General features: G+C 17.2%; 4 protein-coding genes across 4 annotated transcripts, besides 25 other annotated features; 1 reads left to right on the top strand and 3 right to left on the bottom strand. All coding sequences in view use genetic code 6, as the record gives it.

Annotated features, from left to right (window-relative positions):
* Positions 1-17: 17 nt before the first annotated feature.
* Positions 18-100: a microsatellite.
* A 288-nt stretch (positions 101-388) lies between these two features.
* Positions 389-4,524, top strand: IMG5_154700 (hypothetical protein; the record flags this gene model as incomplete). Its single annotated transcript, XM_004030675.1, has 9 exons — positions 389-509; positions 1,833-2,102; positions 2,165-2,364; positions 2,419-2,661; positions 2,714-2,834; positions 2,890-3,098; positions 3,168-3,869; positions 3,935-4,228; positions 4,273-4,524. The coding sequence occupies 9 exons, from the start codon at positions 389-391 to the stop codon at positions 4,522-4,524; spliced, it is 2,412 nt and encodes an 803-aa protein (XP_004030723.1).
* Positions 1,419-1,466: a microsatellite.
* Positions 2,025-2,092: a microsatellite.
* Positions 3,868-3,923: a microsatellite.
* A 20-nt stretch (positions 4,525-4,544) lies between the features above and the next one.
* Positions 4,545-4,587: a microsatellite.
* A 154-nt stretch (positions 4,588-4,741) lies between these two features.
* Positions 4,742-4,776: a microsatellite.
* Positions 4,777-5,534: 758 nt separating this feature from the next.
* Positions 5,535-5,580: a microsatellite.
* A 585-nt stretch (positions 5,581-6,165) lies between these two features.
* Positions 6,166-6,211: a microsatellite.
* Positions 6,212-6,490: 279 nt separating this feature from the next.
* Positions 6,491-6,533: a microsatellite.
* Positions 6,534-7,006: 473 nt separating this feature from the next.
* Positions 7,007-7,047: a microsatellite.
* Positions 7,007-7,052: a microsatellite.
* Positions 7,053-7,972: 920 nt separating this feature from the next.
* Positions 7,973-8,016: a microsatellite.
* A 32-nt stretch (positions 8,017-8,048) lies between these two features.
* Positions 8,049-8,105: a microsatellite.
* Positions 8,106-8,111: 6 nt separating this feature from the next.
* IMG5_154690 (hypothetical protein) lies at positions 8,112-10,305 on the bottom strand (the record flags this gene model as incomplete). The annotated part of the gene is made up of 5 exons (XM_004030674.1): positions 8,112-8,828; positions 8,882-8,968; positions 9,011-9,375; positions 9,428-9,724; positions 9,774-10,305. 5 exons carry the CDS (start codon positions 10,303-10,305, stop codon positions 8,112-8,114), a joined length of 1,998 nt encoding a protein of 665 aa, XP_004030722.1.
* Positions 8,830-8,856: a microsatellite.
* A 709-nt stretch (positions 10,306-11,014) lies between the features above and the next one.
* Positions 11,015-11,061: a microsatellite.
* Positions 11,062-11,096: 35 nt separating this feature from the next.
* On the bottom strand, positions 11,097-12,024 carry IMG5_154680 (hypothetical protein; the record flags this gene model as incomplete). The annotated part of the gene is made up of 2 exons (XM_004030673.1): positions 11,097-11,316; positions 11,372-12,024. 2 exons carry the CDS (start codon positions 12,022-12,024, stop codon positions 11,097-11,099), a joined length of 873 nt encoding a protein of 290 aa, XP_004030721.1.
* Positions 11,778-11,817: a microsatellite.
* A 599-nt stretch (positions 12,025-12,623) lies between the features above and the next one.
* Positions 12,624-12,671: a microsatellite.
* Positions 12,640-12,698: a microsatellite.
* Positions 12,650-12,682: a microsatellite.
* Positions 12,666-12,737: a microsatellite.
* Positions 12,674-12,737: a microsatellite.
* Positions 12,738-12,741: 4 nt separating this feature from the next.
* Positions 12,742-14,651, bottom strand: IMG5_154670 (phosphodiesterase 9a, putative; the record flags this gene model as incomplete). The annotated part of the gene is made up of 8 exons (XM_004030672.1): positions 12,742-13,029; positions 13,103-13,210; positions 13,311-13,789; positions 13,865-13,895; positions 13,943-14,151; positions 14,200-14,398; positions 14,447-14,458; positions 14,592-14,651. The coding sequence occupies 8 exons, from the start codon at positions 14,649-14,651 to the stop codon at positions 12,742-12,744; spliced, it is 1,386 nt and encodes a 461-aa protein (XP_004030720.1).
* Positions 14,164-14,196: a microsatellite.
* A 122-nt stretch (positions 14,652-14,773) lies between the features above and the next one.
* Positions 14,774-14,811: a microsatellite.
* Positions 14,812-15,051: 240 nt separating this feature from the next.
* Positions 15,052-15,094: a microsatellite.
* Positions 15,089-15,134: a microsatellite.
* Between the last annotated feature and the right edge of the window lie 2,512 nt (positions 15,135-17,646).

Genomic DNA, 17,646 nt, shown 5'->3' with positions numbered 1-17,646 from the left:
AAAGCTATGAATTTGGGAATAATAATAATAAAATTATAATAAATAATAATAATAATAACAATAATAATAATAATAATAATAATAATAATAATTAATAATATTAAAGAATAAATATATGCAAAATAAGAATTAAAGCAAACCAATGTACTTCAAAATATAAATAAATTAAAAGTAAGCCATAGCATAAACTTCAAATCATCAATAAAACCAAAAACTATTGAAAGTTAAATAAAAATATACAAAAAAGAAATTTTAGAAACACTAAAAGTTTAAGAAGTAAAAATTATATATATACTTTATAAATTAAAAATATTTTTAATAAATATAGAGAAAATTTATTTGTAAATAATACTATCTACAATAAACATAAACATAAATAAATTAAAAAATGAGAGAAATACTATTAGAATGGATAGTTGAAGTTCATTAAAAATTTTAACTAAAGGGGGAAACATTATTTATAACTGTAAATTTAATTGACAGATATCTAGAAAAAGTACCAATTTCAAGTAAAAATTTATAATTATTAGGAATATCTGCACTTTTTATAGCTTGTAAATATGAAGAAGTTTATAATGTGCCTTCTTTAAATGATTTAATATATATTTGTGATAATGCATATACTAAGTAATAAATATTACAAATGGAAGGCAGAATTTTATTAAAATTAGAATTTAATATTTTAAATGTTAGTTCATCAAGAATATTGGATTGGTATTTTTTTATGTATGAAGATGGGGAAGAAAATTTGGATTTAAAAAAATATTATTTCTTGAAATATTTACTTGAAATATGTTTATGTGAATATACTTTTTTATTGAAAAACCCAAGCTTTATTTGTGCCTGTTGTATATATTTTTAGAATTAATTTTTTTAATCTAACTTAAATACTAAAAATGGATTTAATTGGTAGATTTTCGAATACGAAGAAGTTTTGGTCTAAGAAATGTGTGAAAAAATATAAGGAGTTTTTAATAAAATTTAAAATAAAAAGCATTTGAAAGCTGTATATTAAAAATATTCGAAATCAGAGTTTTTAAGTGTTGCAAAAATAAGAAAGGAAGAAGAAGATATAATTGAAAATATTGATTTTTTGAATATTTTATTGCCGAATGAATCTGTTGATTTTATTTTTAAGAATATTTATTATAATAAAGAAAATAATATGAAAGTTTATGGATTAATAAGTAATTTTAAAATGGATGAAAATATTTGCATTAAGTTTTATAAAGATATTTTAATCTAAATTATTGGATAATGTAATTCTAATTTAACTGTTAAATAAATTGAAAAACTACCTACATATTTAGCAAAGTTAATTATTAGAAATATTTTTTAATTAGAGAATTACGAGAATTTTAAAAAATTTACTCCCTAAATTATAGATTATATTATAGATAATATTTATTGAATGTTAATTTTTTGTATTTATATATTTTTTATTTATTTTACATATTTTATTTTATATTTCTCATTTTTAATTCTTTATTTTGTTTTCTAGAAATTTCATTTAGCTAATTATTAAATATATTAATATTTTTTTAATTATAACATAATTGTTTTATTTGTATTTTTTATACAAATAATATTTTTCTTTATATATTTGATTTTTATTATTAATTAGAAAAATAAAGAATCTAATATTAAAATATTAAAAAATGATAAGATTTTCAACAAAAAAAATATTTTAAACATTTTTAAAATAAAACAATTAATTTAAATATACTTTTTATAATTAAATTCACAAATTTAATCTTGCATTTGAACCATCTTAAGGTTTAATTTTTTATTTTAAATAAAATTTAACTGATAATTATAAAAAAATAAAAAAGAGTTCAAGAAATTCTAAAGAAAAAAAAAAACTTAAGAAAAAAAAGAAAAAAAAATTTAAGGCGAAGATTTATAAGAAGTCCAAAAAAATATAGATCAAAAAAATTAAAATTTAGAGCCTAGTCAAGAACAAAAAAAAAATTAAGAAGAAAATAAAAAAGTACATGAAAACAAAAAAGAATAACCAGATTAAAAAGAAAATGAAAATAAGAAAGAATAAGAAAACGATAATAAATAAGAATAAGAAAATGAAAAATAAGAAGCTAATTAAGGTACTATAATTTATAAGAAAGAAATAAATAATCAATAATTTATTTAAATAAAAAAAATTAAGAATAAGATGATGAAAATAAAGATGATAACAAAAATAAGCATAAGAAGTATAATAAAAAAAATTAAAAAAAACAATAAGAAACTGGATAAGGATTTTTCAGCTCTTAATCATTTTTGAATTTAATTATTCTTTTCGGAGGATATTAATTAGCTTAAATTTTTTTTGAATATCTTAGTCAATAAAATATTTTGGATTATAAAGTATAATATTTATTTTATAGTTTAATTTTTTATTTATTTAATAAAAAAACATAGACATTTTATTATACATATTTAGAAAAATAATTAGTAAAAAAAATTGTTATTGTAACTGATAATAGATATTAAGATCATATCAAGTTTACAGCAAAAATTATTACTAAAGATGATTAAGTTAAAATTTTAGAAATAGTCGACTCTAATAGTTTTTTGGAAAGTTTGGAAGATTTTTAAACTAAAAGAGGTATTCCTCTAGAATAATTTATTTAAATTGAATTTGAATATGTTTAAGATTACACAGTAAAATAATTATTTAAATAATTCTTAACTTATATAAAATAAATATTAAAAGAGATACTTAGCAATATTTAATGATAGTTTCTTATATCTATTTCTTTTTGGAGTTTTTCTAAATGTATTAAGGAGACCAGAAAAATTTTAATAAATAAGAAATTTATTTGGTGATTAGGTTGGTATCCATACAATCTTATTTAATATATATAAAATTATTCAATATTTAAAAAAAAGGTTAAGGTACAAAAATAAAAGAATTCAAATCTGAAAAAGTAAGTGTAAAATTCAAAGATGTTGCGGGTTAAGATGAAGCTAAAAAAGAAATTATGGAATTCGTAGACTTTTTAAAAAATCCAAAAAAATACGAATTTATTGGTGCTAAAATACCTAAAGGGGCGCTACTTACTGGACCTCCAGGCACAGGAAAAACATTATTAGCTAAAGTATCAACATATTCAAATAATACGATATTTTTAATAATAATAAAAAAATAATTTAAAATAAAATAAAAGGCATGCGCAGGTGAAGCAGAAGTACCATTTTTCTTTATGTCAGGAAGTGATTTTGTAGAAATGTTCGTAGGCGTAGGAGCATCTCGGGTAAGAGATTTATTCTAAAAAGCAAAAGAGAAATCTCCTTCAATAATATTTATAGACGAAATAGATGCTGTTGGAAAAAAAAGAGAAGACCGTTAAGGAGGAGGAGGAAACGACGAAAGATCCAACACTTTAAATTAACTTTTAGTTGAAATGGATGGATTTTCTTCAGAAAGTAAAGTTATTATTTTAGCAGCTACAAATATGAAAGAGCTTTTAGACCCTGCATTGGTTAGACCAGGAAGGTTTGATAGATAAATTGAAATTACAAATCCAGACATTGAGGGTAGAAAGGAAATTTTCTTGGTACATTTAAAGCCTCTTAAACTTGACCCTTCGAAATCTATTGAAGAATATGCGAGAAGATTGGCTAGTTTGACTCCTGGGTTTAGTGGAGCCGATATTATGAATTTATGTAATGAAGCGGCTATTTTAGCAGCTAGATAGAATAAAAAAACAGTTGAAGGTATTGATTTTGAAATGGCGACAGAAAGAGTATTAGCTGGTATTGAAAAAAAATAAAAATAAGATGAAGGTGAAAGAAAAATAATAGCCATTCATGAATCTGGGCATGCTGTTTGTAGCTGGTTTTTAGAAGGGGGAGATCCACTTTTAAAAGTAATTTATTTTTGTTTAAGTAATTTTTATTTTTTATGTAATTTTTTTTATTAATTAAAAAATAGCTTACTATAATACCAAGAAGTAAAGGGTCTTTAGGATTTGCTTAATATTTACCAAATGAAAGTTCTTTATAAAGTAAAGAAGAATTATTAGATAAGTTATGTTGCATGTTGGGTGGTAGAGTTGCTGAAGAACATTTTTTTGGCAAAATTACTACTGGTGCATATGATGATTTGTAGAAAGTTTATAAAGTTAGTTATGCATTGGTTACTAAATATGGGATGAGTAAAAAAGTTGGGTATGTTGGATTAAAAGATGGGGATTTTCAAAATGCTTTTAGTGATTATACAAATAGAGTATTATTATTTTCTTATTTTTTTTTATAATATTTTTTTTTTAGATTATTGATGAAGAAATATTTTAACTAATTAAACAACAAACAGATAGAACTCGTTAAATAATTAAAGAAAAAGAAAAAGAAATCAAGTTATTAAGTGAGGAATTATTAAAAAAAAAACACTTGATTTGGCTTAAATTAGATTAAATTTTGGGAGAAAGACCATTCTAACCTAAATCTAATTTCAAAGCTTATTTAGAAATAAATGATGAAATGTAAAAAGAAAAAGAAAAATTAGAGTAAGCAGAGTTTTGAAAAATTCATATTTAATATTATAAATATAAAAAATAATAAAAGTAAATATAAAATTGAATAAAAAAAATTCATAAATTATACTAATATTTCTTTTTATTTATCTTTTTTAATATTTAAATTATTGTTTGCAGTTTATTTTTTAAATATTGATCTAAAAAGCATATATTAAATTAAAATATCGATAATGCTAAAAAATAACTTTATAATTTAACTACGTTTTAAAATATCTTTTTCTTTAAAATTTATCTTTTTTAAAAAATATTTCAATATATATATAAAACTTAAAGAAAAATAAATTTTATTGTGTTATAATAATAAAATAATAAAATATTAAAGTAAATAAAATGTATTTTTATAAAAAATCTTAGAAATTTGAAAAAGGAAATTAAAAGTAAAGCACAACTGATAAAATGATAAGCTATTTGGCTTACGGAGCATTAAGAAATGCTGAAATAAACGATAAAGATGATAATTAAGGACTTTTATAAAATACATTTGTGAAAATAAAAGATAATTTACAGAATAATATTTTTTCAAATAAATTATAAGAAATATAAGAAGCAGCGTAAAACTGGAAATAATTTACAATTTTGTTTATTATTGGAGTATGCATGATGACAATGTCTTTTGCTTTTCTTCCTATTGTGATATTAGTTCCTTCTAAATTTGCAAGTTTATTTACTCTAGGTAGTATATGTTTAATTTTAAGTATTGCATCAATAAAAGGATTTAAATAATTTTATGATAGTGTTTTTTGTAAAAATAGAATTTAATATAGTCTAAGTTATGTTTTTTCAGTTTTCGGAACCCTTTATTTTTGCTTTCTTAAAAAAAGCTATATTTTTGTACTCGCTTTTTCAGGCCTTTAAATTTTAAGCCTTACCTTTTTTATAGCTTGTCATTTTCCAGGAGGTGTAACAGGTATGAAGTTTATTCTTAAATAAATATCGAATACTTTTAAAGGTCTATTAAATTTATGCTTTAGAAGTTCATAAAAATAATATTTGCCTTTATGATTTAATTTTTATTATGTTTATTTTAATAATTTTAATTTTTTAGAATAAAGTTTTACCTTATTTATATAATTAATAAATAAATATTTATTTATTTATTTTTAAATTTTAAAAACTAATATATATTATTATCAATATTATAATTAATAATCTTTGTGTTGATATTATTTTATCTAATTTCTTAATTAAATTTTAATATTGTAAAATGTTGAAAAAATATTAATTCCGTTTTTCAATTACTTTTAAATGCAAATTCAACAAAAGATTGACGGTAAAAATATACGATATAGACGATTATAATAAATTATTTTTTAATGTTTTTTCATTAAAAAGGTAAGGATAGATTGTAGCTAAACTAATAGTTGGTATATATTCTGAAAATGCAAATAATAACAATATGAAAATCAAGAAAAGTCTTTATAATTAACAAAAGATATTTTATAGATATATGAAGTATCTAATTTTAAGTAAAACACTACTCCGAAAATAAATGTTCGATAATATATTAATAATAGATTATTTGGTATTAAATTAAAATTATGTAAGTATTTATTAGTAAATATATTCAAAATTACATTTATATTAATAATGATTTAACCTTTTTTAATATAATAGGATTAAAAACCGATTAAAAATAATAATTTTTAAAAAATTAATTAGTTTAATAAATAATATAAATCTATAAATTAAACTTTATAAAATTAAATTTATTTATTTTACTTATAATTTTTCCATTAACCTTATTTTTTCTATCTAAATAAAATGTAAATTGGATTTGAAATTATTATCTAAAAATTATAAACATGTTCTTATTTATATTTTTTTTACTAACTAAAGAAAATACAATTCTTTGTTTTTAATTTTTTTAATATTATTTTTAAAAATCATTCAATTAAGAATAACTAAATTTAAAAAGAAAAAAATATAAATAAATTAAATTAAAAGTTAGTACTAATAATTTAATATATAAAAAATAATATTAATATATAATAAATATTTTTTATTTTATTAAATATAAATATATGTTTTTGAATTCTATAAATCATTAAAAAGATAAATATGAAAAATAAAATGAATATATACTTATAATTTAATTAAAATATTAATAGAATATATATTATATAAATTCTTCTTTTATATTATAAATTAATTTATTTTAATATATATTTCAAATTAAATTATAGTAAATATCTAAAAATATATTTGACAATATTAAATTTATTAAAATTAAATTAAATAAAAATATGTATTTTTTTAAAAATTGTTAAAAAAATCAAAAAATATTTGTAAAAATTAAAATTAAGTTTATATATTTTTTGATTATTAGTAATATAAACTAATAATTATATGATCACTTATTATTAAGATTATAAAAATAATATATATTAAATTAAATTATTTAATTTTCACTTTCTATGTTTACAATAAAAAATATATAGAAAACTTATATAATGGTAGATGCATTAATTTTTAATATATTTTTTAATAAAATATTTAATATATTATTTAAAAAAAGATATTGTTCTACGTCATTATAAAAACATTTTAATAACTTATATTTTATTTTATAGAACGATAAATTAAAAAATTATTTATATATAAACCTTATCATTTTACAAACAAAATTACATTTTACTTATTCAAATTTAGATTTTTTTTTATTTTTAATCAATAACAAAATTTGCAAAAATTATTTTAAGAATACTTTTATTAAGTTTATTATTTTTTTAACCCTCCCTAATATAGATTCATTGAATTAGTTTTACTAATACCTTTTTTAAAATTAATATCTTAACTAAATTAAAAATCAGAATTGTCCTAATAAGAAAGCCATTTTTAAGAGTTAACATCCAAAAGCTTTTCTTAATTGATAGAATCTAAACAAAAAATATCGTTCATAGCTAAATCAAATAAATACGCTTCTAAATCAATTGCAGGCATATCTTCTTTAGGTTTTCCTGTTTTTTTCTTCGCAACGAAAAATTCCCATAAACTATAGTTTGGGTTTATTCTCCAATTAGAATTTTATGCATTTAAAATTTGATTAAATTGCTAAATAGAGTATTTTATAATATCCTTAACAAGCATATTTTCTAGCCCTTCGCTTATTTATAAAAGGTTTTCGTCTTCTGATATAGCAGGTATATTTACATTTAAATAAATAATAATTTTTTTGTATGAATGTTTTCAATTGGAATTGATCGTGTACAAAATTATTAAGGCTTATATTATGCTAATAACATTTCTGAAATCTCAGTTTTGGTTCGTTGATAATTTTGCTAATTTGTATTAGTAAGAGAGTTTTTTTAAATAATATTTTGGATTTAGTCATCCTCATCACTATTAAATTGATAATTCATAATAATTATTAATTTAAATAAATAATTAAATAAAATATTTTTATTCATGTTAAATAAAAATATAAAAATAATAAATTTATATTATATAAAAATACTTTATATAATATAAATATTTTATAATCAATATTATCAATTTTATTTAAAAATTAAAATATATAATTTTATATATACATGTATATATAAATTTATTTTTATATTTTATATATAAAAATAGTCATTTTTCTATCAATTCTCTATATCCTTTCCAATCTTTAGGAGCTTAATAATCAAATTTGCTCATATATTTAATAATAGTTTAGCAAGGTCCATCTTCTGTTAATTTTCCTTTATAATATTAATTATTTTCAATTGTAAACAATAAAACAGCCTTATAATTCATTTTTATTAAATTAAATATTATAAAATAAAAAAATAATACTTAAGCCTGTATAAGCTTAATATGTGCTTACTGCCAATTTCCTTCAAGGTATTCATTAATACCTTGATGAAAAATATTGAAAAATTCTTCAGTATAGTTTTATCTCATTAGATATAAATCATTATCAACTTCAAAAAGTTTATTTACCATTAATTTATTTTATATAATTTTCTCATATCTTTCATCTTTTTTCTTTCTTTAAATAAATCTTAAAATTTTTTTATTTTATCCTTTCTACTCAACTTAATTTTTCAGTGGAAAAATTTTTATATTTAAAGATTATTAGTCCATATCACAAGTATATAAATCCATAGGCTAATATGATCCTTTTACAGTCACTCTATCTACTTATCTTATATAACTTTACGTTTTTTAAGATAGCATTCTATATAATCCACCACTCATTAATAATTGAATTCCGTATTATTTTGTTGCATTTTCTAATCTACTTGCTAAATTTACGTTCGGACTTAAATAACTTGCATCTATTTTAAATTAAGAACCTATTGACCCCTTTTTTATTTTTATTTTTTATTTTTATCTATTTGGAATATATTTTTACTTACTTCAATTCCCCATCCTATATGTAAACCGAATCCTAATTTTAGTTTAAATTGTTAGTTTGTTTTCCTTATTTATTCTATATGACTTTACTAATATTATTTTCAATTTTTTTTATATGTAAAAAAATTTACAAATTTTTATGTTTGTGATAATTTGTATGAACAAGCTAATGTTTTAAGAAAACCTAAGAGAGCTAAATCAGTAAAATTTTAACAATTGGTTAATTTTTTAACTTCAACTTCTTCTTTTTCATTTAAATTAATTAATTCATCTTCATCTTTAAATTTCCAAACCATCAAAAAGCAATCACCTAAATTTTTATTAGCAACTCCATGAAAACAATCACAGACATAATGTACAATTTCAGCAATTTCATTTGCAAATATCATCACTCTTTCTTCCAAAACTTCTGTAACATCAGCAAAATTACGAATTGAAACAAATCCAAATATCGCGAATATTTTTCTTCCAGGGATCATTGGATTTACTTTACCGTCTTTTTTTTAAAAAATAAATAAATTTAAATGTTTGCATATAATTTTTTTTACCTCCATTCATATTTTTTCCAATAATTTAAGAACCGGCTTCTCCAAATCCTAAAGCTAATAAAGCTCCGATTTTAATTATAGTACTTTCTAGAATAGAAGTTTCGTATTTTTTTTAAATTTAAAGTTCATTTAATTATTTTTAATTTAATGTTTTTATTAACTCTTCTTCTGCTATTTCTTGATCTTATGATATTCTCGCAGCTTCTAAAGGACATCTACTTATCATTTTTATTTTTTCTAACATTCTTTCAATAGGATCAACAACCATTTCATTAGAGTCCTTTATAAAAAAAAATGCTGACTATATTTATAAATTTAATGACTTTTGTAAAATATATAGACGCACAAGCTAATATAATAATTAAGTAAGTAGTCCTTGCAATTGATAAAATAGAAGTTAGATCTTAATCTTCCTTAACAGAATATATACAAATAGCTTGATTTTGAAAGCCTGTTTAATATGAAACACTATATGTATCTTTTTCTATTGCCCTTAATGTTTCATATAAACTACTTTAATAATAAACATTATTATTAATTTTTAAATAAATTAGTTTGTATCTATCTAGTTATTCAGTCTATTTGGAAATGAAAAAATTTATGAGTTCAGTTTAGTAGGTATTATTATCTTAATAAATTATTTGATTAGTCATAACATTATGTAAATAATTTAAACCAAAAGTATAGGAAGACTCTAAACTATTGTATGTTTCAGCACTAAATAATGGTACAGAAATAGCAATACTAAAAATTAATAAAACTACTCTTTTTGTAGTTAAATCAGAAAGCATTTTCCCTATTTTTGATTCAACCTTTTTTAAAAAATAAAAGTAAATATAAGATTAATATAAAAATAAAAGCTTATTTTACTTGCTCATTCTAATTTTTTTACATTAAATTTTTTTATGTCTCTTATTTATTTGAAATTCCTATTTATTTTTCATTTGAAATATTTTCAGTAATTAGGTTATTAAAAGATTAATAGAATTCTTTTTATGAAGTTTATTTTTTCATTTTTAATTAATTATTTTCTTATACAAAGCTTTCTAATAATTTTTTATTTTTTGAATGCCTTGATGAAGATACTTAAGAAGGTGAATCGTAACTAATTTATCTATAAATTATATATATATATATATATAATATTTTTATGTTAATTTTTTTTTCGTTATTTTACATAATTTTACGCTATTTGTTATATTCCAGGATTTAATTGATTCTATTAACGATAAGTTTAAGAGCCTTATTTCGTATATTTTCTATAGTTGTTTGTAGGCCTTAGTCTTATTATACAATAATTGCTAAATATTGTTTATTCATAAGAATTAAAATCATTATAATATTCTTGCAATTTTCTCAAATTCTTTTCGTCTCTATTATCATTATTATTATTTATTTCAACAGAATTATTTATTTTCGAATTATTATTATTTAATATTAAAACTGATTAATCTTCATTTTCTAAATAAAAAATATAAGTTTTAAAATATAAAGTAAATAATAGTTACTTATGTATTCATGATTTTCATTATCTTTTTATTAATAATTTATTTTATTATATTTAATTCTGTTACTAGTTGTTTTGTTTTTTTCATTTTATTTTAAATTTTATATATTATTTTAGATTTATTCATCTTCTTTATATTTTTTTAGAACTTAACAGCTTTCCTCATCTTCTAAGTTTAAGAATTTAATATATTTTTAAATAAATAAGATATTATTTACCCTCATCACCACTATCTAATTTAGAATTTAATTATTCATTGATTCTATCTTTTATTACTTCAAAAGTTTTTTGATATAATTTTCCTAATTTAATAAGCCTAACTAAGCGAATAAATCTTACTATTTTTGTTGCTCTTGTTGTTACCTTAGAAACTCTTCCTGCTCTATTTTTTTTAGTTATATTATAATTTTTCTAATAACATTTATATTTGATTTTACTTTAACAGATTAACTTAATTATCTTTATCAAACGAAATTCCAATTATAGATTATGATAACCATGGTACATCAAATATTAAAGATAATAAAGATATAAAATCCATAAAAAAAGTAAACCCAAGAAAATATTTTTCTCTAATTAAACAATTTGCAATTAGTTCTACTGAAAATAAAATAAAACAACCAAATGTTATTTAATAAAATATTTCATCATCTGAAGGAGTAAATCCGATAACTCTAATATCGTCTGCATATAGTGCATAAAAAGTTGTCAAAGTCATAATAATTTAAACAAATGAACTCTCTAATATAGGTAATGTTTATGCCTTGTATATTTTTTTTATTTATTTAAAAAGAGCAATATAATAATATAAATACTAATATAATAATATAAATCCATAAAAAAAATTATACTTATTGTATAATTATACTATATTATATATTATTTTTAATAAATTATAACTAAAAATATTATTTACTCTTAATTTTAAAATATATTAGTCAAAAACGGATTTTTTTTTAATTAAATTCTTATATTTTTCGTAACTAAATTATTTTTGCTTATATAATTCTTTGTCTAATTTTGATTCCTATTCTTTATTTAAATTATGTTCTTAAACAATTTATTATTCCAAGCATTTTAGCCTTTTCATTGTTTCTAACATTTCTTTTTGCTTTTAAGTTTTTTCTTCAATCTTAGAAATATGTTATTTCACTTAATTTTAGTTTTATTAAATAAATGGTAAATTTTATTACATTTATATATTATTTTACTTTTAAGTACTGTTTTGATTGTAAGAAAAGAAATCGATTTAGAATTTTAATCATTTTTTTTTATTACTTATAAAGGATTTTTAGAATTTAATTTTTAGTTATTGAAAAACTCATGAACCGCAAATTATTTAGAATTTTTCTGAGAATTCATTTAAAATATTAAAGTTTAAATATTAAAAATAACTATATTTTTAAATTTTTATTTTTACTTATATAATACTTTAATATTATTCTTTTGTACAAATAAATTTTTTATATATATATATTAATTATTTTTAATTTATAATATTTTGATGTTAGAATTATAAATTAAATAAATAAAATTAATATTTATATATATATAAATATATAATATAATTTTTTTAATAAAATAATATTTCTTATTTACTATTAATATTTTTATAAAAAATAATATTTTTTTAAATATATATATAATAAATAAATAAATTAGTATACACATAATATATAAAAAACTATTTATATAACTTATATAATATATAAATAATTATATATTTTATATATAATTTTATTATATATGAAAATAATTATATATATAGGAAATTAATTATATATAGGGAAAATAATTATATATTTATTCAGGCATTCAATTTTTATTATTAAATTTTATCTCTTTATAATTCTATTTCAATTAAGTTATTTTTAATTTATTCAGGGTACTCTTTTAATTCTTTAAATAGTTCTGCTATATCTTCCCATAAAGGCAAAACTATAGATTCTTTTTTTTATACATTAAAATATATATTTTATTTATTAAAAAAAATATTTTTACTAACAAAAAACAATTATCCATTTAAAAATGTGAGCTTATCTTTATAAATTAGAAAAGTTGTTACAGGTAAATTATTTTATTTTTCTTTATCAGCCTTTTTTAAGAAAAATAATATATTTTTTATTTAAAATTAATATTTATTATAAGTTTTTATTTAAAATAATTACTTAATCCATAAATTCTTAAGTAATCAAATATGACCAATTTAAATAATTATTAAATTATAAACAAGGATTTCCAATATCACAGGCGTGAGTAATTATATTTAATATAAACTATTTTAAATTTAAAGAAAAAAAAAAAAATTATTAATAAACTAATTATAATTATATAGAATAATTTTAAAAAATAAATATTTATTTATGTTATTATCACTCTTCTATCTTCAAAATTATCATTATTAAATTTTAAATATTTATCTAAATCACTTGCTGCATTTTTTTCTTATTCAGATTTAATTTTTTATAATTTTAAAGTTGATGTAGATCTCTTTTTAAATTTTGTATGTAATTTTTAATGTTTTGCTATATCAGTAGCAAGTATACTTGTAATTACAATTCTTTTAAATTGTTAAATTTTATACTTTTTTTATAAATAATATTATCTCTTTAATTTAATTTTTACTTAATCTGAAAATTTCTAAAAAAAATTTATCTCTTAATCATTTAATATTATATTAAATAATTATGAACAATGCATATTTTCCAAAACTCCTTATTCTGCATAATTTATACAAATATTCGATTTTCTTTTAATTTTATATAAATTATTTAAGCCCTCTTTATTTAACAAATTAAAAATACTTTATAAATATCCAGCAATATATACAATTTTTTATTAAAAAAAATAATTTACTATGGTTTAAATCATGCCCTAAAGCTGCTATTTAAGCACAAAATACTTCAAAAGGAATCATTTTTTTTTCAAACTATCTGAATTTTAATAACAACAAAAAAACATCTATTTAAAATTAAAATTAATTAATTTTTAAATTTTATTTTATATACCTAGAATACTGAAAATGCATGTGTCCAGTTATGGTATGGAACAACATTGTAATTTAAACAAAGTGTTTTAATTAATTTTTTCATCTAATCTTAGGATAAATAATCTAAATAAGTAGCATCATAATCAAAAATTTTGAAACTAAGCTCACACAATTCTTTGTTTGTATATAAATGCATTTAGAAGTTTTAATTTTTTAGTTATTTGATATCTAAAAATAAGGTTTTTAAAAAATTATTCTTTTTAAAAAATAATTTACCGAATTTTATCATTCTCTCTATTACATTAATCTTAATATCATGAATTAAAGGAATTAGCTATTTTGTTGTATTTTCATATCTTCTTCTAAATGCGTCAATATCTCTTTCATTAAATTTTAAGTTGTTATCTAATTTTCTTTTGAATTTTTTTATTGTTTTTAAAAATATTCCACAGCTTTCTATGATTTTACTTGTTTCCTTTTTTAAAATATATATTTTTTTAAATAAAATTATTAAATATTATACTTAGTTTTCAGACTATATTTTTAAAAATATTTTTTAATATTCTAAAAATTATTATTATTGTTCTTGATCAATTTTATTTAGAAAATTATATTCAATAAATTCAAACTTATTTATTTTATTTAAATATAAATTGTAAAAAAATTACTTCATTACTTAATTTTTATAAAAATTAAATATTGTTTAATTTTTATTAATTTTCAGACATTTTTTTTTATTTATTTAATATTTAATGCTTGTAAATTTTACCAAATAAATAATAAATATATATAATATTTATTATATTATTATGATAAAAAAATAAAATTAATTTTCAATATTTTTATTCTAATATATATATATATATATATATATATATATATATATATGCTATTTGTATATTATACGATTGTATAAATGTTTTTATTTGTTTATATTTTCATTTGTTCATATAATTTATATTTATTATAAAAATTTAAAATTAATTTTAATCTTTAATGTTTATTATATTTTTTTATATTAATTATATTAATATATAATCAAATTTTAATTAAAAAATAAAATAAAAATTTTACTTAAAAATTTTATAAATGTAATATTTGATATTACTGTATTATTTAATTAGTCTATAAATTAAATAATTAATATAATTAAATCAAATATTATATATAAAAATAAAAAAATATAAAAATAAATAAATATATAATAAATATTTTTTCAAAAATTTTTAAATAAAAAAATATAATTCACTTTGTTCTTGTATTTATTTATAATATTGAAAGGATTTGTTAACTAATTTATGATTATTTCATTATTATCTATTTATTCATTATAATATTTTTAATAAATAAATAATGTTATTTTTTAGATTATTACTCAATTTCAAAATAGAAATACTATTTTTTAATTCTTGCTATTTAAAACTTATAATATAAAAATTTACTAAAATTAAATAAATTTAATATTTTAAATTATTATACTTTAAACTAATTAAAAGAAAAATAACAAAATATAAAAAATATTATTTAAAAGAATGAATGAATAAATAAATCATAAATATAAAAGAATTATTTAAAAAAAATATGACGAATAATTAATTATATTAATTTTATAATTTTAATTAAAGATTTAACAAAAATAATAAACTTATAATTATTTGATCAATTATTAAAATAATATAAATAAAAATGAATAATATTTATCTATATTATTATAAAAACATTGTATATCCAACTTAATTACATAAGATTCTAATTTATAAATTCAAATATATAAAACTTTGAAAACAAAGAAAAATACTGATAAATAAAAAGATTAAAAAATGTTTTTGTAAAAGGTAAAAAAGAGTTAAATAAATATTAGTAGGATTTGTCTTTAAAAAAATAATGTAATGAAGTGGTTTTTACATAGAAGCTTATATAGACTAATGTTGAAATAAAATTAAATTAAATTTAGATTAAGTCGCTAAGCTTATTTAATTATCAAGAAAAGCATTGCAATATTATTTTTATTACTTTAAAAAAGGAAAAGAATTCGAATACAATTTTTTTAATTATTAACTTGAAAAAGCTATTTCTTTAAGAAATTTTGTAAAATGATTTTTGAGAAAAAGTGAGAATTAATATATATAATATATTGATGAATAAATATAATAAAATAATCTTTGATTTCAGGATAATGCTGAACCAATGAATCATAATTATATTTTTAATTAAAGTGATTAAATCCATTATAATATTTGTGGAATATGAAATATTTATATCATTTTTAGTTTATAAATCTTAATATAATAGCGATTTGGACCAATCTAATGTTTTCTTTAACTAACTCTTTTGATAGTAATTTTAATTTTATTGGATTTTAATAAGCAAATGATTTTCTAGTAAATTTAACCTTTAATATAAATAGTAAATTATATTGAAAAAAAATACTAAATTAAAATATTGGTAATATGTTTTTAAATAAAATAAAATTAAAAAAAAGAAATGATTACTATTTATTAAAATTAGAAATTGCTTAATTTTTGTTGTACATATGAAAAAAAATAGTTTTTTTAACAAATTTATTACTTTTTATGTTATGATGTATTTTAAATATAAAATGTATTTTATCTAAAGCTGATTATATATTTATATTATAAAAAATTTAAAGTTACTGAATACTATTTTATAATTTAATAATTAAAAAAATAGTATTTTTTATATATATTATGTTATAAGATAGAAATAGTTATAAAGTAAAATATGAAAATATTTAATTCTTTAATTATATTTATAATTAAACTATACAACTATTAAAAAAAAATAGTTTCCCAAAAACAAATAAATAATAAAAACATAATATTTAACAGCTGATATAAATTCACCCAAAATTTTCAAAAACTCGATGAAAAAAAACGTAATTTTGTATAAATAAGATGTATATAGTTTCTGATAATAATTATGAATTCAAAAGAAAAAGAAACTTAAATTTTTTCGAAGAAGAACAAAAAAATAAAATAAAAAAGAACTTTAAATATAGGAAAAAAAGTGAGCATAATAACTTAAAAAGAATTAACATATGAAAATTTCCAATTAAAAGCAAAATAAGAAAAACCCTTTAAAATATTTTTTTTTACAAAAACAAATAATTTTGCACATAATAGAAAATTTTTTAATGCTCTTTGTTTATATTTTAACTTTCTTTCTATTCTTAATAAGTTTTTATCCCTTTATTGAACTTATAAGTTATAATATAATTAATATAAATTTATTAATATTATAATATATTTATGCTTAAAATTAAAAAAAAAAAAAAATTATTATAACCAGTAAAGGCATTTGCTTATATGTTTTGGTGTTGCTAAAAATTAAGAAAAAAAATAAAAATATTCTATATCATATATATATAGTAATATCAAGAAAAAAATCAATTATATTTAAATAAAAATATCAAAATCTAAAAAGAAATAAGCGATTTTAATAAATGTATAGTCGATTAAAAAAGTACCTTTTTTGATTTATAATTAATTTTTAAAGAAATTATCGAAAAAAATTAGCTTTTCTTTCGAAAAATATAAAAAATAAAATATGAGGCAGATAAACCTTTAAAATTAATAGGTTTGTATATTATATAAAGGCTAACTATCAACTTATATATATATAATTACAAAAATAACATTGATAAGTCATTATTATAGGAATTAAAGAAATAAAATATATTTGATAGTTTACTTTTTTATGATT

The sequence above is a fragment of the Ichthyophthirius multifiliis genome, assembly GCF_000220395.1.
Source record: "Ichthyophthirius multifiliis unplaced genomic scaffold scaff_1120509251178, whole genome shotgun sequence".
Lineage (NCBI taxonomy): Eukaryota > Ciliophora > Oligohymenophorea > Hymenostomatida > Ichthyophthirius > Ichthyophthirius multifiliis.
The sequence above is the reverse complement of the archived record's forward strand: the minus strand, read 5'-3'. Positions and strand labels throughout refer to the sequence as shown.